General features: G+C 37.7%; 1 protein-coding gene across 1 annotated transcript in view; it reads left to right on the top strand.

Annotated features, from left to right (window-relative positions):
* Positions 1-21,058, top strand: part of REEP3 (receptor accessory protein 3) — a 98,109-nt gene extending 77,051 nt beyond the window's left edge. Inside the window, exons 4-8 of the mRNA XM_018042215.1 lie at positions 1,885-2,005; positions 2,184-2,297; positions 10,309-10,456; positions 18,793-18,938; positions 19,639-21,058. Coding sequence (XP_017897704.1) covers positions 1,885-2,005; positions 2,184-2,297; positions 10,309-10,456; positions 18,793-18,938; positions 19,639-19,695 — 586 coding nt within the window. The 3' untranslated portion in view covers positions 19,696-21,058. The remainder of the gene's footprint in view (positions 1-1,884; positions 2,006-2,183; positions 2,298-10,308; positions 10,457-18,792; positions 18,939-19,638) is intronic.

Here is a 22,073-nt window from a genome sequence, read left to right as displayed (position 1 = left end):
GTGTCCATGTTCTCTATTTAAATGCATCTCTTTTTTTCTGGTTGCAAATGTATATATATACACTATTAAAAAGTAAACAAGGTAGAAAAAGCTTGTCATGAGAGGAAAGTCCAGAGACTCCTCTGCAGCTGCACTGTGCAGAAACCCTCCACCATCCATACAGTAGTCAGTCCTCACTGCCCCCTGCTCACCTGTCTCATCAGAAGAGCCCAGATTTTTTATCATGTCTCTAGTGCATAGACCACAGGATGCTTGTTCCCTTGTGCTGTTTTACTTAACTTTTGCTATGGCAACAAAGCACCCTAAAAGCACAATGGGTTAAAAAACAAACATTCATTTCTTGCTCAGGCTACATGAAGACAAATGGTCAGCTGCCAGCCATGCTGAGCTCAGCTCAGTTTTAAGTGTCTTCTTGTTCATGGACCAAGCCTGAAGAAGCAGATATTCTCATGACAGAAAGCAGAATTTGAAAGCAAGAGGTTGGGGGGTGTTGAAGTGAGGGAGTCAAAGGACGTTTAAAGCTTTTCTTTGCATTTAACATATATTGCACTCACATTCTGTTGCCCAGAGCAGGTCACATGACTAAACCCGTGTTCCTTGCTTGAGGAAGTGTAGTCAGCCTATGGGAGAAGATGCTGAAAAACCCAAGTGGGAAGGGGCACGGGTATATAACCCTAATTTCCAGGTTACCACAATGGCAATTCCATTCTCCTTTCAAGTGAACAATTTAGGTCTGTCAAGCGCTGCAATTCTGGCCAAATGAAATTGGAGGGGATGTTTTCTGGGAGCTCTAAGAGAAGGATGTGTGCATATGAGGTAACATTGCACACTTGGAGCTTATAAATGCTTAAAAACACACCTAACGCTTGGGAGGTGTGTCCTGCTAATGCCATGGCAGCTAGGCTCTGCAAACAGGGTGGGTACACCTTACTGTCCTGGTGAAATGCTTTTAGTGACCTCTGCCAACAAAGGTCTGTCTAGTCAAGGCTGTGGTCTTTCCAGTGGTCATGTATGAATGTGAGAGTTGGACTATAAAGAAAGCTGAGCACAGGAGAATTGATGCTTTGAACTGTGGTGTCGGAGAAGACTCTTGAGAGTCCCTTGGACTGCAAGGAGATCCAACCAGTCCATCCTAAAGGAGATCAGTCCTGGGTATTCATTGGAAGGACTGATGCTGAGGCTGAAACCCCCCAATACTTTGGCCACCTGATGCGAAGAACTGACTCATTTGAAAAGACCCTGATGCTAGGAAAGATTGAAGGCAGGAGGAGAAGGGGATGACAGAGGATGAGATGGTTGGATGGCATCACCAACTCGATGGGCATCAGTTTGAGTGAACTCCAGGAGTTGGTGATGGACAGGGAGGCCTGGCATGCTGCAGTCCCTGGGGTCGCAAAGAGTTGGACACGACTGAGCAACTGAACTGAACCTGAACTGAATGACCTCTCTGAACTGCTCCAGTTAGTTTGGCAGCTTGTCTATCTTTACCTATAGAGAGCAATCTTGGAACTTCCTTGGCAGTCCAGTGGTTAAGACTCTTCCTTCCAATGCAAGGGGTGCAGGTTTGATCCCTGGTCTAAGATCCAACATCTGTGGAGGTGCAGCCAAAAAGTAAACAGTTGTGTTTTTTTTTTTGAATTGTACATGAATGGAACAACTTTGAACTAGAAGTTGTGAATCGCTGTGAGGGGACAGGCTGCTCTGATCTGTATAATTAGTGAGATTAATTTGTCAGTTCAAACATAGTTGTTTTCCTAATCACAATTTCTTACCCGTGAAAGCGTAACACAGTGACTGAACTTTAAAAAAAAAATTGTGTGTATGATTTCCTCATTGTCTGTAGTTTATTTTCACCAGCATCCTTTTCAAATATTTTCTTCTCAGGTTCCCCCTCTACTATGAGCTTAAGATTGCTTTTGTCATATGGCTACTCTCTCCTTATACCAGAGGAGCAAGTTTAATATACAGAAAATTCCTTCATCCACTACTTTCTTCAAAGGAAAGGGTAAGATGTATAAATTATTTCCACAAATCATTTGTTAGAAATGTGTTTCATCATCACATGTTGCATGCTATAAAATGAGTGAAACTGTTGTACTGGGGGGAAAGCCCTAGTTTTCAGCTTCTTGACATTCTTTTTAAATAAAATTAATATCTACGAACTTGATTTTTTTTTTCCCCAGGAAATTGATGATTATATTGTCCAAGCAAAAGAACGAGGCTATGAAACTATGGTAAACTTTGGACGGCAAGGTTTAAATTTAGCAGCTACTGCTGCCGTCACTGCAGCAGTGAAGGTAATTTTTTATTTACCTCTTTTTTTAATCCAGTGTCACATTGCCAGTGAACAAAGTAGGGTGGCTTTTTATTTCAGGTCATTATAAATTTTGGCACAAATTTACCTTCTGTTTATTTTTGTAATATTAGAAAACAACAAGTAGACTATTTTAAAGATATTTTAACACGTCTTCTATAATTGTTGGATATTTTGAACTCTTAATTGATGACAGAATGAGAGATAGTAAATAAAACATACTGGAAAAATGTCATTTTGTCGTAATCTTCCTACTTTATAACCTTAAAATAGTTTTGAGTAAATAACCTTTAGTAAAGATGACCATTCTTTCTTTCTCTGTCTTTGCTGTTTTTTTCCCTCTCCCTCTCCATGGCAATATCTTGGTAGGATTTCTGGCTTACTTCTGCACCCATACTTCAACCAATTTGAGGTAACTGATTATTCAAAATAAGGCATGAAAAATTTCTGTTCTTAAAACTTAAGATTTTACTTAGCCAATTACTAATGTCATGTGTTGTGTTTTGCAAGCCAAATTATCAAAGGAATGCCTTATGTGAAAATTCGCATTATGGCTTTTGGATTTCTTTGCATGTAGTAATTAGTGTGGTTGATTTTAAATCCCGTGGCATTATTGGTTTTGGTGTGTAGTATGTGGAAAGAAGATAGGTTTCAGCTTCAGAAAGTTCTGAGTGTGACTTTCCAAATAACCATCAGCCTTTTACTTAATTTCTGCTTTGTGAGGATGGCAGGGAGGAGAAAATGAGGCGGAGCAGAGCTCAAGTCCTGGTCTGCTGCGTAAGAAAGTAGAGGTTTTAAAGCAGTTGCCTGCAGGGCAATGCAGAGAGGGGACCAAAAGTTTCTTGCTTTCTTTGTTATAAAATTTAGCATTATTTAGCATCACAAATCAAGTACATGTTATTTATTTACACCCCCAAGAAGATGCTTTCTGAATTTTCTATACTTAAAAGCAACATTCAACTTGACTCTGTGGTGAAAAACTAAAAACTAAATTTCAACATCAAATTGGTTCCTAAACAAGTTTTGATGTTGAAATTTAGTTTTTAGACATTTTAGAGCACTGTTTTTAGGAAACATAGACACACACAAATCTCATTTGCCCTCTTCACTTCAACACTTAAATATGGCTTATAATCCTACCTACTCTGTGAGACTTATAACTGTTTTGTGGGATATTTATTTTATTTTGACTTACTACTTCCAACCTCTACATGAGGAACCAGAAACCCCAATAGGATTATCTTTCCTCATTCCTTCATTTATTTTTATTTTATACATACTTTGCTGCCATTGGTATTTAACATCCTATATGTTTATTTAACAGATATTTAATGTATTGACCATCTAGGTTTGTATTTAATGCCTACTGTATGGTAGATGCTTGGGATGCAGCAATGAACAAAACAGATACAGTCCCTACCCTTTCAGGCCACTACTGTCAAGCTGAATATCTGTATCCACTAACTGAAAATTTTATCTCATATTTGGTTGCTTAGAGCCTACCCTTTGCCCTCCACTATTAAAAAAAAGCATTATCTAGTAATTCCCTGATGATCCAGTGGTGAGGATTTCATGCTTTCACTGCAAGAGTTCAATCCCTGGTCAGGGACCTAATATCCCAAAGCCTCAGGGTGCAGACAAAAAATAAATAAATAAAAAATAAAATAAGCATTATCTTACTGAAACACCTTTTTGTAGAAAAACTTCTTTGTGATCTATTGCTTGTCTTTATACATTTAACCAATTAAAACCACCTCCCTACTTCAGAGGCAGGAAACAGCATAAAAATTATCTAAGTTACCACTGCAGAACAAACCCACTGTAACTTGAATTCACTTTGGAACTCTCTCTTTTTTGCTTGTGATCTTGTGATCCTTTTGTTATCGAGTTCACTGTGTATAGTGAACTTGGTATGATGAGGCAACCCTCATCATTCTCCCGATGAGCAGAGGAATGTTGGCATCAACCATACTGGATTTTATTCATTAGAAATGGTCATTAAATATGCTGAACACAGCATAATGTTAACACTATTTGCCTCAAGTTTTACTGTGCCTGCTTTAAGGTAGGGGGAATTAGTTTCATCTCTAGAGATGTCAAGGAAAGGCACTGACTGTGACGGAAGATTCACTGAACCAGACATTTCCTGCTGAAGAATAAATTGAAACCGAAATAGGAAATAGGTCAAATTTAAGGAGAAACTGCAGGAAAGCTAATAGTCAGACTTGAGAATTATTAAACTTTTTTTTTTTTTTTTACAATATATAGTTTGTTAAAAATATCTTTCAGACTAAAAATACTGAACTCTCAGTGTGACCTTTAAAGACTGGCAATACCCCTGGCTAGGTTTCCCAAGTTGAACCGCCTGAGCATGTTAAAGATGAAACCAGGAATCTAATCAGAACATTTATTACACCGTAAAGCAATTTTCTGAAAATGTTACTCAGTTCTGTGACCTCATTACCCGGCATCTGTTCACAAGGTCAGTGTACAAGTTTATTTTGGCTGAGCAAAGCACAAGCATATGAAGGAGCTTCAAGGATTTTGCTGAGGATGTTCAATGTCCCATAGCTTTCACATGAGAAATGCCGGGGGCTTTTGTACAGACGAGCAACGCTCCTGCTGAATGAAGGACAGATGAAGAAGAGAACTGTTAGTCGTATTAAGCACCTCTTAGGATTTTCTCTAGCAGCCTTTTCTTGGTGAATTCTTTAGCAGATATTATTTTTTAAAGAAATCAATTGTCACAGAAATGAGAGCCTTACAGTTAAAATTTCTGAAATCTTATTGACTGTAAATAATGACGGTTAGGTCAGAAATCCTGACATCTTGCTGTCTGTTTTAATGGCTTTCTGTTTGTGAAAGAATTTGAGAAGATTCAGCTGCTTAGTATCATCTGTATAAAAAAGAGAGCCCTTCTTCAGACAATGGAGAAGAAAGATCTTTTTTTTTTTTCTCTCTGCAGTCTAGGCAAGCACAATGTTATAATGAAAGATGAATTCTGTAGCAGTTGAGTTGTCAGCATTTTTTAGCCCTGATTCTGTCACTAATTAGCCATGAGATTTAGGGCAGTCATCTGCACTGATCTCTCCAAGTATCCATGTTCTTACATGTAAAATGAAGGGGTAAAAACTGACTTCTAAAACTCCTACTCGAAAATGATGGTTCTCAACTGGGGGCAATTTTGGTAATGTCTGGAGAGATTTTGGGTTGTCCCAACTGAGGCAGAGGTGCTGCTACTGGCATCTTAGGGAGAGGGCAAGTATGTTGCTTACAGAATGGCTTCCCAACACACAAAAAAATTATCTAGACCCAAATCACACTAATGCTGAGGTCGAGAAACTCTGCTGTGAAAGTATGGTAAGTCAGAAAAGGCTTAAAGGATATGTAAATATGTACAGGTAATTTGCGTGATGGGTTATAGATCATCTTTCTCTTTTACATTTTTCTCTGTTACAAACATTCTTCAACAAATATATATTGCTTTAATCTTAAAACCATGAAAATATAGTACTCACTTAATGAAAATGCAGTCCATTCTTGGCTTGATCAGATTGTCTTAAATATCTATAAGGACACGGCATTTCCCTAAAAACTGCAGACTATCCTTATTCTCAGTTATAATGTAGTATGTCAAGGATCAATAAGAAATAGAGCTTAATGACTACTCATTATTGAACAGTGTCCTGAAAATTATTCCAAAAAGAATTGCTGGTATGCTTATAAGATTACAAAGCATTGCTGATTATATTTTTTAATTCTTAATTTAAAAATTCTGAGGATAGGTTGAAGATTTTATACAAAGGTGATGATAAGCACAGTAAATTCCTCCATGAGGCTTCCCTGGTGGCTCAGCGGTAAAGAATCCACCTGCAGTACTGGGGATGCAGGTTCAATCCCTGGGTCAGGAAGATCCCCTGGAGTAGGAAATGGCAACCTACTCTAGTATACTTGCTTGGGAAATCCCATGGACAGAGGGGCCTAACAGCCTACAGTCCACAGAGTTGCAAAAGTCCATGGACACAACTGAATCGCTAAACAACAACATAGTAATTCTAATATAATGTTTAATCAGGAAACAAAATATTTAAACAAAGCTGAATGGTTGGGTATAAAGAGGTTAGAATGAGTCATACATCATGGTCCGTTTTTACAGATGCCATCCATAGGCTTGGATACTTGAGTAGACATGCACATTTTCAGGTATCAGTGAGCTTCTGTGTGGGGCCAGCTGGGGAAGCTGCTTCTGGGCCAAAGCATTCCTTGCAGAGCTTGAACCCAGCCCTCCCGCCCAGCCAACCTTACCACGTTCTTAGTTTCTTAAACAGATGTTCTGGGCTCATCTAAATTCAAACCCTGAGACCTCTGAGCTCCCTGAAGATAGGAACACTTCGTCTAATGATGTAAAATGTTCTACAGAATACTTTTTAATTACTTTGACTTTTGTTTTCTCATCATAACCTTTCTGTTATTTTCTCTTTGATTTTTAGGACTAAATTTAACATACACTGTGTATATATAATTCTGTAGAGAATAGGATCTAAATGCAGGATATAGAATTACCTTGTGGTTAGTAACTCCCTTCCAACTTACTAAGACTGCTGTTTCCACACATATTTTCCTCCGTAGACTAGAACCTGTCTTCATTTTTCTTATACTTTTTAACTTAATAGTGTATAAACCAAATGCAAGAAAATAAATCAAGCATTATTAATTTAAACAGATATAAATACCTTTTAGTATTGTTTTTGATAAGTGGCTATAATTTCCTGCTTGTGCCCTCAAAATGTAGAAACAGATTTTCTTTTAATGATGGGAGTAAGGGATTTAGATATTGGAAAGATAATGAAGAAATAGGTCAGAAATTCTTATATTAACAATTAAAACTTCATTATACCCTCTGTGATGACTTCTGGGATGGCAGGGTGGTAGAAGGGAGGTTCAAGTTGGAGGGGATATATGTATACTTATAGCTGATTCACATTGTTGTACAGCAGAAATCAACACACTGTGAAGCAATTATCCTTCAATTAAAAAAAATTCACTATACCATCTATGACTAATTTTGTAATATAAAGAAATTTTTGAAAAAAATAGAAATCACTCATCTGCCTAGACATTATACTGTTTTAATTTTTTAAATATTTATCCCTGTCTAACTATAACCATACTGCACACTTGCACCCATATTTTGCATGATTTAGAATTCTGAGGTGGAGGGGAGACATTTTCTCCTAACATTTTATTGCAAACACAATTCCCTTATTAATGGACTTTTTGTACAGAATATATTAGAGGGAATAGCTCTGCCTTTAAATGCAATTATTTTATAGTGACATCTCTTCTTTAAAGTGGTCACATTGGATACTTATAATTTATGTAGTATTTTTGAAGTTCACAGTTGTATAATAGTTTCCTCCCATGTTATTTCTATTCTGGGGTCATTAGAAAACATACAGTGAAAAGAAATGATTTGAAATGATTATTCAAAGTGATAATGGCTGTTGAAGTGCTGTGAGTCCTCAAGGAAGATAACAGCCTCTTTTTGCTTTTCCCTGTATGGTAGCTGGCCTTTTTTTTTTTTTTGAGGATTGATAATACCAGGGCTAGAGGGCTGATTACTCAAGAGCTGCATTAAAATCCTGACTGTATATAGATCACACACATCTCGGTGTTGGTCCTGGCCCACCTTTTGTGTAACCCTGAAGCAACATCCTAGTGAATGGTGTAATCTACCCCAGTAGATACCCATGACCATACTTGTGGTTTGGTACTGAACTTCCCTGTATAAACTCCAGTGTTTATATTCAAACATGCTGCTATCTATAGAGAACTCTGTAGCAGTCATGAGTAATGAAAACAAAAAAAAAGGCTTAAAAAGAATAGTTTACTTATTACATATTCAGTATCAGCCCCGTACCAGGTATGCTCAGAGAACAGAAGAAGCCTAAGATTTGTCCCTCTCTTCTATTTTCTTAAAATCTTACCCCGAAGGCAAGATATATAAAGCACAGCCACGGAACTAACGTTAATGTGAGTTCATTTGTGAGATACACCCTAAGTAATTAGTTGATGATAATCATTAAAGATACTGAAGTCTGTGGTTGATGTAAAGTTAGACTGATTCAACAGCACTTTGACTTATTTGCATGCTGAGATGTACTTTCTTGAGTGGGAGAGTTTGGGGGTTAAGAATATAGGATATTATGGATGTGTATTACCATCTGTTTGGCAATGGCAAAAAAAAGTCAAGAATTGCTGAGAGGACAGAGCACTACAATTATCGGAACAGAGAAAATTACAGTTCTGTGAAAACAAGGCATGTGTTTCAGACGAGCACTGGTGACTTCCTTTCAGTGTGTGTCTGAAGTGCTTTGTCATCCTCTATTTAATAAATAAATGATGTCTGATAAAAAGAGAGTATAATAACTTAAACCTTGTCAAGAATGTTTAAAGATATGTGGAATCCAACTACTTTTATTGAGAATATAGATCCTTTCGGTGGCTCAGACAGTAAAGAATCCATCTGCAGTCAGGAGACCCTGGTTCAGTCCCTGGGTCGGGAAGATCCCCTGGAGAAAGGAATGGCAGCCCACTCCAGTGTTCTTGCCTGATGAATTCCATGGACAGAGGAGCCTGGCAGGCTACAGTCTATGGTCACAAAGAGTCAGACACGACTGAGCGACTAATACGTTGACTTTTCACTAGACCCTTTAATTATGCTTTTTCATAAGTCAAAGACTATGGTAGAAATTACAAAGCTCAAGTGGGGTATGGAAATGGTGTTCAAGTTTGACATAATAGGATATCACTAAGAGAGCTAATCTAAGACTCATGAATCAAGACATTTTTCTTCAATGTAAAATACACATTAGCAGTAACATTGGGATGTTTGTAATGCCTTAGGCTTTGAAATTTAAAGATGAACCATTATGGATGAGTTTCTACAGTACCATTATAAGTAGAGGCAATCATAAATTCATATGTGTGGGAAGAAGAAATAATAAGTATAAAAAAACCTTTAGAAGAATATTTTTAATCCATCTATAAATAAGAAATGAGTCATCTGTATGCTATGCAAATTTTCAAAGTGGGTAAATTTAGAAATTATTTTTTTCTCTTTATAAAGCTTTATACTTTGGGAGGAAATGTAGTTATGTCTGAAAAGTTCAGAAATGTTCCTCTCAAAGCTGTGCAATGATGCAAAGCATTGAGCATTCTGCAGTGATGGAGATGCTCTCTATCTGCACTGTCACTAGCCACATGTGGCTGGTGAGCATTTGAAATGTAGCTCATGCAATTAAGGAGCTGAATTTCTTCTTTCTCTCAATTTTAGTTAACTTTAAATACCCACTTGTGCCTAGTGAAGTGCCATATTGTTAAGGCTTTAAGTCAAATTTTGTAGTAGTAGATAGGCTTTGCCAGATGGTGAATTCATTAACTGAATATCGTTTCATATTCAAGATTGTTTGGCTCTTAAATTTTTTTCTTGTGGTGTTCTAGGTAAAGCCATTACCGTTCCTAACTTGACTTAGCTTTGAAACAGCGTCTCTTTTACTTTAAAAAAGTTCTTATGAATCATAAATACAAGCCTCAAAGTGCTAGTTCTAGGAGAGAGCAGTATTATGGATGATGTTTATAGTCAGGATAAGCTCATGATACTTTATTTATTTATTTATTTATTTTACATTTTCAAGTTAAATTTAAAGCAGAAATGTTTGGGAGTGAAATGTCCTGATGTCTACAACTTGCTTTGAAATGCATTAAAAATTGATTGATGGTTGGATAGATGGTAAATTAGTGATAAACCAGATCCAGCAAAATATAAATGATATATGGGTATCCACTGTAGAAGTCTTTCAGCTTCTCTGAAAGTTTCATTATGAAATGAATCAGCTTCATGATAAAATGTTGGGGGAAAGTTAAAATGCAAAAATATTAAGTATTTTAAAATGCACCTTTTTTCTTGGATCTATCGCTTCTCTGTTAAACAGAGCCAAGGAGCAATAACTGAACGTTTGCGAAGTTTCAGTATGCATGACCTAACAGCCATTCAAGGTGATGAGCCTGTGGGACAAAGACCGTACCAACCTCTCCCAGAAACAAAAAAGAAAAGTAAACCAGGCTCCGGTGAAGCAGCAGGTGTGCTGGTTTCGTTTTCACGTATTCTGTCATAATTGGGATCGGAGTCAAGATGGGTACCAGCTGTCTGAATTTGGGTAAACTAAATTTATCTTTAGTTTGGCATCACCGGCTTGATGGACGTGAGTTTGATTAAGCTCCGGGAGTTGGTGAGGGACAGGGAAGCCTGGCGTGCTGCAGTCCATGGGGTCACAAAGAGTAAGACACGACTGAGCGACTGAACTGAACTAAAATTTATCTTTAAGCTTCTGTTTTTGTTCTCTAAATAAGGCTAGTACTTGCCTTTTGTTGACTCTGGAGAGAATCCCACTAAGAAAGTAGCAATAGCCCCACGTGCTGCCATGAATTTCTAGACGCAGTGAATGTGGCCGTCCACCACCAGCACTAGTCCTGGCCTGTGCTCTCCACTCTTGTTACTCAAACTGTGTAGCGACATCTGAAGAGTTTAAACCCTCTTTACTGTAAGTGCTGTGAACAAATAAGGATATTGAACCATAAGATAAAAAGTTTTAAGCAGTGACAGAAGAGCCGTTTGAAAATAAGATTACACCAATGGAAAAATGTCTTGAAATTATGAATTATAGACCAAAAACCCACTTGTTCTAATATAAATTATAAGCATGTCATGGTTGATATGTTCTAAAACTTTAATAAACTGTGATCTTAGAAACATGCACACAAACAAAAAGACATGGTTCTTGTAGTCTTTTTTTTTTTCACATGTAAGAAAATTATAGTTCAAGGCTCAACTGAGAACTAAGATCTTCAGGACATTTCTTATTAGTGTCTTATTAGGTCCATAAACTACAGGGCTACTGGATCTTTTAATTTTTTTCCAAGTAGTTTTCTTTTGAAGTACACGAAAATCATTCTTTATAATTAAAACCAACTTGAAAAGAATAGTTCCTTCTTATAAAGAAAAACTAATGAAATTTCTCCTAAGTTCTCCCTAGAATAACTTTAAAAAATTGGTGGCTGTTATCTAAAAAGTAGTAAGTGCTGGCCATTGAGTAAGGTACTAATGCCTTTAAGAATGAGTAAACTTTGAACCTTGAATCATCATCCTTAATACTTTAATAATGTAAAAGTGGCTCCTAATATAAGGCATTTTCTTAATAGGCATTTAAAAAAATTAGGTATACTGAGTTTGAATATGGGATCTGCTATATATATTTTGCTGACTTGGACCAGTAATCTAAGTCCTTTGTCAGTAGCTGATTCATAATTATACCTTAAAATTGGTTAAGAACTGTATTCCAATTATTTAAATGAAAACAGGATTATAAATTTGAAAATCTATGATACCATTTTTATGGGATCCATCTATTAATTTAAAATGCTGCGACTAAAATATTTTAAGATAACAAGGTGCTAATTAGTTCTTCTGTTAAATTTTAAACTGAATTAAAATTACAAGAAAGTTGGGAAACAAACACTCTCATACACTTTTTATGAATGTTTAATGTATAACAATCTTGTTGGATGACAGTCTAGTAACAGTTATCAAAATGTATTCTCTACCAGCAAGAAACTTCTAGGAATAGTCATAAAGAAATAGTCAGGCAAGTGTTCAAAGACATAGGTACAAAGATATATGAATGTTCATTTTATTGATGTTTATAGTAACAAAATATTGGAACAAACCAAACTCCTAAGAGAATGATTAAGCAAAGGCTATTAGCGGTGAAAAATAATAATGTCAGTTTATATTGATACTTACTGACATGAAAACATCCAGACTGAGAGGGAAAAACAACAATAATGAAACAGTGTGTTTGTTATGATCCTGTACCATGGAGGCACAATAGACAGATGGATGAAATGGATTAATGTACATAAATTTATTTTTAAGATTTATGTATGTAGAAGATAGTCTGAAAAGGTATTATGAAAATGCTAACAGCATTTAGCTCTGAGTTGTAGGATTCTAGTGATTTTTAAAAAATTAACCCATTACTCTTAAAATCAGAAATAAAACAACTCTTCTTCTCCTTTAATTAAGGTATTCATTTTCTTATATCTTGAATTTTTTTCTATTTTATTTATTTCTAAAATTCCTCAAGAAAGAAAGCAAGTTGGTAAGTTTTTCAGTGTGGGAATTACATTTACAATTATATTTACATAAGTCTGTTTACTAGTTCATGTAATCAATACATTTATCTCAGAACACAAGCAAATTCAGCTATTTGAAAAAGTAGTTCCCTCTTAAAAGCTAAATGGCTTGCTCTGAGCAGTTTGAGGTTGGCTGATCAAGAGAAGTCTTGCTTTGATGCAGTTATCCTAGTTCACATGTTCTCACTATGGGGAAAAGAGCTGCCTCTAAATGGTTTTTTGTAAGAAAATAGACACCTTGAACATGATGCTCACCTCCTTAGAAAGAACACCACATTCTCATAAGTGGAAATATTTTTTCTGCAAAGAAGCTGCCACTCTCGTGTTAGTTAAAAGTGCTTCATATTCATTTTCAATATACCAGCACATAAAGGGAGTTGTTTTGTCTTGTTGTCAATGCTTTATCTATTTATTTAACCCTGAAGATGACTATGCAGGTTAAATATTTTTATCCTTATTTTGTAGATGAATAAACTGAGACCTAAGGAGATTAAATTACTTGTCAAAGACCACATACTCAATGACAGAAATGAAGTATCCAAGGTTTTTCATCTAATCCTCTATCTTTTTACTTTATAAAGACACTACACTTAGTGAGACACTTGGGCTGGAACAAGGACTTCAAACAATCTAGCAGGAAGGGACCTGAGAAACGCTTTAGTCAAAGAAGGCCGGTAGATGACACCCCTTCGTGCCCATGACAAACGCTGCTAACGGACTGCAGCACTTCCCATGCCGCCTCAGAATCGCACTCAGCATAGCACCCCAGACAGCTCTACTGGCTCAGGGTTGGCATTCATGTATTAATAGTAACCTATTCATCTCCTGCCTGCCTCAACACCTCACCAGATAAGAAAACTGAGGCCCAGAGAGGCAAGACTCACTCAAGTTCTTACAGTAATAGGTAGCAAGGTGCTCACTCATTTCTCTTCTTGTGGATCCAGGGCTGCTTCCAGCACAATAGCTAAGGCTTCCTTCTCCCAAGTCAGACCTTCCGTGCCTCTGCACTGACATTAATACGTGGAAACTGCTTCAAACATGCCTGGTCTTTGCTAAATGCTGGATCAGTATTGGCTATTATTATTATAAAGGGGTGGGAGGGAGGAGAGACTTTAAATATACCAATTCCAAGATGTGCAAGCTATGAATAAAACCTGGTCAGTCTGCATAAGCATTTGCTCCTTTCCTAAAATGGTAACAGAGCACTGGGTTGAAGCTGGCCAAACAGCTGCAGCCTCAGGCCTCCGGGCCCCTGGCAACACAGACTTCTCATTCTTAGGTTCTTAGTCACTGCCCCTCAGGAATGTGCATGGACAGCACCATTCTGAGGACCTTGTCCAGTCTAGATTGATGATGGAAGACGGCTGACCTTAGCATCACCTTTGTTTGCCAGCAGTACCCCACCAGCTTTACCTTGCCTGGGCTTGGCAGACCTGCTCAGCCAGCTTGCTGGGTTCCTATTCAGATAGGGCATCTAGATTTGGGCTTTCCTCATAATCTCGGGTCTTCTCCTTTCCCAGAGACTTTAAAATTCTTGGACAACTCTGATTAATACTATTTCCACCATGTACGTCAGAATTTTCATAATGCTTATTTTCAGACTTTTAAGTGAAATAGAAAATGCATGTTTTTAGTGAAGATATTTGATTTGACTCCTTTTTGGGGGGATGCAGTTTAGTCTTAATAACTTGCTAAGTTAAGCTGGTCAACTTCAGTTCAGTTCAGTTCAGTTCACTCACTCAGTCGTGTGCAACTCTTTGCGACCCCATGAATCGCAGCACGCCAGGCCTCCCTGTCCATCACCAACTCCCAGAGTTCACTCAGAGTCACGTCCATCGAGTCAGTGATGCCATCCAGCCATCTCATCCTCGGTCATCCCCTTCTCCTCCTGCCCCCAATCCCTCCCAGCATCAGAGTCTTTTCCAATGAGTCAACTCTTGGCATGAGGTGGCCAAAGTACTGGAGTTTCAGCTTTAGCATCGTTCCTTCCAAAGAAATCCCAGGGTTGATCTCCTTCAGAATGGACTGGCTGGATCTCCTTGCAGTCCAAGGGACTCTCAAGAGTCTTCTCCAACACCACAGTTCAAAAGCATCAGTTCTTCGGTGCTCAGCCTTCTTCACAGTCCAACTCTCACATCCATACATGACTACTGAGAAAACCATAGCCTTGACTAGACCTTAGTCGGCAAAGTAATGTCTCTGCTTTTGAATATACTGTCTAGGTTGGTCATAACTTTTCTTCCAAAGAGCAAGCATCTTTTAATTTCATGGCTGCAGTCACCATCTGCAGTGATTTTGGAGCCCCCAAAAATAAAGTCTGACACTGTTTCCCCATCTATTTCCCATGGAGTGATGGGACCAGATGCCATGATCTTCGTTTTCTGAATGTTGAGCTTTAAGACAACTTTTTCACTCTCCTCTTTCACTTTCATCAAGAGGCTTTTTAGTTCCTCTTCACTTTCTGCCATAAGGGTGGTGTCATCTGCATATCTGAGGTTATTGATATTTCTCCCAGCAATCTTGATTCCAGCTTGTGTTTCTTCCAGTCCAGCGTTTCTCATGATGTACTCTGAATATAAGTTAAATAAGCAGGGTAACAATATATAGCCATGACGTACTCCTTTTCCTATTTGGAACCAGTCTGTTGTTCCATGTCCAGTTCTAACTGTTGCTTCCTGGCCTGCATACAGATTTCTTAAGAGGCAGATCAGGTGGTCTGGTATTCCCATCTCTTTCAGGATTTCTCACAGTTTATTGTGATCCACACAGTCAAAGGCTTTTGCATAGTCAATAAAGCAGAAATAGATGTTTTTCTGGAACTCTCTTGCTTTTTTCCATGATCTAGCGGATGTTGGCAAGTTGATCTCTGGTTCCTCTGCCTTTTGTTAAACCTGCTTGAACATCAGGGAGTTCACGGTTCACGTATTGCTGAAGCCTGGCTTGGAGAATTTTGAGCATTAGTTTACTAGCATGTGAGATGAGTGCAATTGTGCGGTAGTTTGAGCATTCTTTGGCATTGCCTTTCTTTGGGATTGGAATGAAAACTGACCTTTTCCAGTCCTGTGGCCACTGCTGAGTTTTCCAAATTTGTTCACCTCCTAACAAATCCCAAGCTTGGCTACTTCCTGCTCAGTCCTTGGACTCCATCATTTCTGACTTGTTGTGCTGCAGTAACCTCCCTGCTTCCAGTCTTATCCACTTATGATTCATTCTCTAAAGTACAAGAAGACTCTTACAAAGAACCAAAGCATAATCATGTCACCCTCCTGCTTAAACTGCTTCAATGCCCTCTCCCCTTTGTTCGCTGATGAAGTCCTAACTCAGCAGCATGTGGTGTATTAGCTCCCCAGCCTTGGCATCCCACTGCTTCCTGTGCTGGGTGTCTAGAATCACGAGCCTTTCAGAATTCGGCTTGGCCACCACCTCCTACAAGCAGTCTTCTCTCACAACCCACTTCTGTCTGCTGTGTGCTCCTGGAGCACCTTGTCCTTGTCTTCTATTTATAGCAGTCATTGCAGTCGGCTCTGTCTCCTCTGCTGGACTGTGTATTTCTCAGGATAGAAAAGGACAGTTATGTCTTTTTAACATTGTATCCCCCATAACTTAGTATACTGCCTCACACATAGTAGTATTTTAAAAATACTTGTGGGGACTTCCCTGGTGGTCTGTTAGCTAAGAATCTGCCTGCCAGGGCAGGGGACATGGGTTTGATCCTTGCTGTGGGAAGATTCCACAAGCCTATGTGCCACAGCAAGAGAAGCCACTGCAATGAGAAGCCCGTGTGCCCCGTGCACCGCAACTAGAGATTAGCCCCCGCTCTGCTGCAGCCAGAGAAAGCAGTGAAGACCCAGCACAGCCAAAAATAACCACGTTTAAATGTAAAAATTATTTTTAAAACTTGTGCAATCTATCACTTTTCCTGAAACAATAATTAGAAAACTAAGATATTTTTAGTTGAAATTAGGCAACAATAAGATGTGTGTATATATATATATATATAAAATTATCATTTTGAGTGAAATTCCAATGCCTAATCATATAAAATGAGAGGTAATTAAAATCGCAAGGGCCATGTTTGCCTCATCTTTTACCTTAGAGAACTTTTTGATCACAGTCGTTTCCTTTCTGATTCTTTCCTTGATTGCTTATTCTGTGTTTTACCTTCGTTTTATTATATTGGGATTGGGAATATTATATAAGCAACAGCAATAGAGAAAAATCTAGAAATGGCAATCTAAAACAATTTTTTTCTGGTTTATATAGAAGTAATAAAATTTTTTTAATAAAAATTTGACAATTTTTTTAAGAAAGAAAAAGTGAAGAAATTTAAAATCGCTTAAAAGCGCACTTTCAACAGATATTATGGTTTCATTTTTGTTTTTCCTTCGTTTCTACATTTACATTTTTTCCACTTAATTCTGCACCAGGGAGTTTTTCCCAGGACTGCTGACCCTACTTCCTCTCCTGGCCACACTGGCCTCCTCACAGCTCTTCCACAGAGTTATGCTTCCCCATGACCCAGGGCCTTTGCATGTGCTATCACTGGTGCCTAGCACACCCTTCCTCCAAGTGCTGTGGGAAAGCAAAGGATCTTGGCCTACGTAATGACTGATTCTGCTTTCAAATGCCTCCTGATTTCTAGACTAGAAGTCTGGCAGCATAAAATTGGACTTCCTTAATATATAATTATGGAGAAGGAAATGGCAACCCACCCCCGTATTCTTGCCTGGAGAATCCCAGGGACAGAGGAGCCTGGTGGGCTGCTCTTAATATGTAATTTTAAATGTTTATCTTATTATGAGACCTGGAAGCTTAATCACAGCTCTTCATAGTTTGCTTAGTGATGCTCAAGTTATTCATGTCCTGTGAGAGCAGATGCAAGAAGTCCATCTTTGCCCCTTCCTGAGCCTGAGACCATCCAAAGAAGGTAGCTGTGCTCCTTACTTTTACTAAAGTAGAATTTGAAACATAATGGGGCCTTGTAAACTCACTCCTGTCTCTTTTTCTTGTCTTTTTACTTCATCCAGTGGTTCTGGGGTCTTAGTTCTCTGACCAGGGCTGGAACCGGAGCCCTTGGCAGTGAAAGCTCAGAATCCTAACTATTGGACCACTAAGGAATTTCCTCACCCCAGTCTTTGTAATCTACTTACTATTCCCCAGTTGCCTTAGATTTAGGCCCCTGTCTTGCTCCATCCAAGCAATGGTTCTCAAAGTGTAGGCCCCAAACTAGCACCGTAAGCATCACCCAGGAACTTGTTAGAAATGTAATTTCTCATCCCAACCCCAGGCCCAGCAATGTGTGTATCAGTGGGTTCTCCAAGTGACTCTTAATATGTGCTGGTAAGTTTGTGCATTAGCATAAGCTTATTGAAATTCTAATAAGCTTTGAGAACCACTGCTTCAGGAATGGGAGGGAGTATTCTTGTCCCTGCATCCCATTCTCAGGGTGCTCCCAGAATTCCTGACAATAACCAGCTTGGCTGCCTGGTTATTTGCCTGCTGGTCAATGTTAAGTCCTCTTCGCTACACATAGCATCCTGCTAGCACACCCACATGAGCTCTTGCTGACCTTCCTGGTGCTGGCTGTTTTCTTTGAACTAACATCAGTCATCATAGCCTGTGGTGTTTCTAATTACTGTAGCCTGACTGGCTGGATTTTATCTTAGCAGCTGCAACAGTGTTGGTTTAACTTCTCTATCACCTGCCCCCAGTGAGTTTATCTTGCCAAAAGTTCTATTCCCTTTGGGTCTTATATGACTCCTTAAGTGCACTCTACCATGTCTGGTCTTGACAAAAGGACCCTAAGTTCCTAATTAAAGTCACAGGTACAAATGACAGATCAAAATACATTATTGCTTAGGTAGTTTAGAATTCACAAAAAGGAGAAAGGGCAGGAAGAGACTTTTCACTATGTATGTATTTATATTCTTTGATTTTTGAGCAAGATAGCTGTTAACCTATTCAAAAATATTTTTAATTATTCTGAAAAATGCCTAGTAAGAATAGGAATTGCCAGGGGAAACTTCCTGGAAGAAATGAGCCTCATCTAGACTAGTGCAAGGGGGTGAAGATCAACGGCAAAGGGCAGGGAACTCATTGCAAATGAAAAAAAGGAAAGGAGTAAGCCGACAAACGCAGACTACAGAGAACTGTGGACAGACAGGGGGAAGAGGCGGTGCTGACTGGTATCCTTTTACCAAAACTGATTTTCACGATTCATCTAGGTTACGGAATTCCACTGAGAGATGGGGATGAGAAAACAGACGAAGAAGCAGAAGGGCCATATTCAGATGACGAGATGTTAACACACAAAGGGCTACGAAGATCACAAAGCATGAAATCTGTGAAAACCGTGAAAGGCCGAAAAGAGGTGAGTCAAGTGCAGAGCTGTTTTCCTAATGATTAGTGTTAAGAGATTTCCCTGCTGCATGCTCATTTAGGATATTAATGATCCCTTAATGAAGGATTGGAATGATACAGCACGGGTTATATTTAAAATTATTTATTCTGGTCAGATGGATTAAGATCTCTGGCAATTTAGAAAATGATAATAAATTCCTAGTCTTCCACTATAAATGGAAATAGTATTCTCATGTAGCAAAATCAGACAATTAGTGGGAGTACCCAGTACCAGCCTTCACATATATACAAAGAAAGCAGCTAACAGTATCAAGTACATAGTTTTGTTTTAAACCAAATCTATGTAGCGTTTAAATAGTAGAAGTTTATTCATAATAATATATTGTCTTTGTGCCCAGAAAGCAGTGGAGGATTTCAATGAAGGCCTCAGATCATTGTGGGCAGTGTTCATGGACATGTACCAAATAAAGTATAAATAATAACAGTTTATGTTTTTATTTATCACTAGTGTTAATAATCTGTGCATGTATGTAACACAATACCAGCTACATTTTGGAATATATAGATAGTGCTGTCTTTTGAGTGCACACTTAGAGGGCAGTTGATTCTTTATGTCAGAAAAGTTTAAAAATTATTACTATGATGATGATTATGAAGTCCTATCTAGTTTCAAAATCTGATTCATAATGATAACACATTTCTCTTTTCAGGTGCGGTATGGGTCACTAAAATACAAAGTAAAGAAGAGACCACAAGTGTATTTTTAGCCATGTGCACATCAAGTATCCCACGTCAAATTATGCTAATACATCAACTTGTTTTTCTAACATCATATATTCAGGATTTATCCATTAAAACCATTCTTTAAATTATGGTGGTGATAGGGTTTACTTTCGTCAATTTAAATAGTTTTTCTTTAACAACTACTTCCAAATCTTGACTACTAAAGGTAGTTATGCAAAAGTAGATAGATAGATAGACCAGAAATAAAAGAAAATTGTGTTATCTGTTGTCAGATTCTTCAAAACATTAAGTGCCTGGGATATAAGGTGAAACACAGATTCACAGTATACATGAAAGATGGTTCAAGCGACATCAGCCTTTGTGATCTTGTATTGTGTTTACCTCCATTTCTGTTGAAACTATCACATGAGGATAGTATTTAATAGGCCTCTGATCCAGCAGTGATAGAACAAGGGTATAATATAAGATAAAATATGTTTTATATACTCAAATTTTTACTTTGTTAATACTTCTAGTTTTTCCACCATCAACTGAAAGTTTTCAAGACAACTATTTGAAAACCAGGTGTCTATATAGCACTTTCATTCCTGACTAGTTTTGCACACTTGAGAATTGTTTACTTATTTTACAGCTATACATTTAAGTTTTATTAACACTGTCTTGACTGTCTTGACTGTCATTTGTCGTATTCTGACTTGTCAAATTTATGCCTTGAATTATATCATCTCTTTTCCTGTGGGTTTTATTAGTTATATTCATTTAATTTTAATAATAAAAAATAGAGCTCAGTGTTCATTTTCAACTATTTCTACATATCTTTCATACAGATGAGTTCTTTAAAATTTACCAGCTTCCCATATTTAGTTCTACATTGTAGCTGAACTTAGCATGTTTTTGTTAACAGTGGTTTCATTTTCAGCTTTTAAAAATGGTAACTTTTGTGAAATGGAATCAGAGACCAGTATAGCAGGTAGATATCTTCTAATTCATGAAATTAACCAACAGCCAGTCTATTCACAAGCTTGGCACTGCCACAGGCTGCTGATTTATAAATCTGGCATTGACTCTACCCATTTGAATCATTTCACTTCTGGCTGAGATAATTTCCTGAAGATCCATGCCAGTGCAAAATACAAATGTTGTTAATCTTACATATTAGAATTTATTAGAATAGATTTTAGAAAAATACCATGTTTTTAATCCAAGAGATTTTCAGTTACCAAACTTTGAAGCTTTTTAGGCATAGATAACTATGCATTATGAACCCCAAGTCAGTATATTTCTGATGATGATTTTAGTAACCAGTAATCAAAATTGTATCATTATACAATTCTGTATGAATATACTCTTTCATATAATTTACTTGATTATTCTGTTTACCCAAAAGAAAAAAAAAATGAAAGAGATTTGTGAGATCTTTGACCCTTCTGCCTTTCAAGAAATGAAGCCAGCTGGAAGTGTATATTCAGGACCCACTCTGAGTGTTGGTAAAGAACAAAATGTTTACTCAGGAGTACTTTACTAGAATTCATACATTTCTCTTCATACAAGCCTTAAAATGTCTTCCAGATTATCTCACATTCTCAATAAGTAATACCATGTAAAAACGTCATTAAATTTATTTTCCCCCAAAGTTTAATTCTATGAGTATCTTCATCTACTTTAACCTTGGCTAATTCAAAATTCCTATGAATTCTGGTTATAAACTCTGGAAGGGAGTTTAACATAGATTGCCTAGGAACACTTGGCTTCCCAATATAAATGCTTCATGTGCCATGCTTGCCTTTCCTACACAAGGGCAGTGTCATCGCAAATTGCCTAACAAAGTCATGTAAGTGACTTTGTATCAAAAACACTACTTTTGGGGGCTGATTTGCACCACTTTATTTTATTTAAGTCTAATTTCAGTCTGTCTGCAATGCAGGAGACCCGGGTTTGATCCCTGGGTTGGGAAGATGCCCTGGAGAAGGGAATGGCAACCCGCTCCAGTACTCTTGCCTGGAAAATCCCATGTACTGAAGAGCCTGGTGGGATATAGTCCACCGGGTCGCAAAGAGTCGGACATGACTAAGCGACTTCACTTTCACTTTCACTTTTCAGTATTACGCCTATGCTTTAATTATGGTAAACTCACAAATACTGTCCTAAATTGGAGGAATTATTTATCCCTCTATACTTCTAGAGTCAAGACGTTTAACCAAGAGCAACACTAGTTTCAAAGAGATAATGCAAATCTTTCTATTTAATCATATCTCAAGGCTTCCTCTGATACATTTGTTATAACCTTATATACAGTCAATGTCATTTCACTGTTCTATCATTTCCTTTCTGTCCTTTCATTTCTTACATTTTTCTTCTTTTCTCTTCTGTGTGTTTCAGCATGCTTTCATCTGAATTTTAT

The sequence above is a fragment of the Capra hircus genome, chromosome 28, assembly GCF_001704415.2.
Source record: "Capra hircus breed San Clemente chromosome 28, ASM170441v1, whole genome shotgun sequence".
Taxonomy (NCBI): domain Eukaryota; kingdom Metazoa; phylum Chordata; class Mammalia; order Artiodactyla; family Bovidae; genus Capra; species Capra hircus.
Note: the sequence above shows the minus strand (reverse complement) of the source record. Positions and strands in the feature narration are given on the sequence as shown.